The sequence below is a fragment of the Papilio polytes genome, unplaced genomic scaffold (genome assembly GCF_000836215.1).
Source record: "Papilio polytes unplaced genomic scaffold, Ppol_1.0 DF821733.1, whole genome shotgun sequence".
In the NCBI taxonomy this organism is placed as follows: Eukaryota; Metazoa; Arthropoda; class Insecta; order Lepidoptera; family Papilionidae; genus Papilio; species Papilio polytes.
Window position 1 is genome coordinate 612,584 of NW_013527471.1, and position 426 is coordinate 613,009.

General features: G+C 38.5%; 1 protein-coding gene across 1 annotated transcript in view; it reads left to right on the forward strand.

The window, feature by feature from the left end:
- The window catches only part of LOC106108204, a 55,315-nt gene continuing 54,889 nt past the window's right edge, over window positions 1–426 (forward strand). Inside the window, exon 1 of the mRNA XM_013289303.1 lies at window positions 1–168. Coding sequence (XP_013144757.1) covers window positions 64–168 — 105 coding nt within the window. The 5' untranslated portion in view covers window positions 1–63. The remainder of the gene's footprint in view (window positions 169–426) is intronic.

Below are 426 nucleotides of genomic sequence, written 5' to 3' on the forward strand. Positions count from 1 at the left end.
ACGGTATCTGTATACTCGGGGAACTCTAACTCGAGTTCAGATCGAGATATCTTAGATCTGTCGATGCCGGACAAGAACTCTATGACGGAAGTCTGCTACGTCTGCGGAGATGAATACAAACGAGGCACACTATGTAATCTTAACACCAAGGAACCTAAGGATAAAATGGTAAATATACAATTTATAACCATACCAGCTTTTGCCTATGTGTTCTTCCAGACTATCTTCTACATCTATGTCAAATTTCATCGAGACTTCAGCCGTTTAGGCTACAAACTCTAACGAACATCCATCCATCTAAACTTTCGCATTTATAATATTAGTAAGATTTAGCTTTCGCCCGTGAATCTGTCCGCGTGGAACTAAATAAAGCAAAAGTAAGAATGCATTGTTTTAGACTTTACTCTATGTTTATCCCCAATTTTG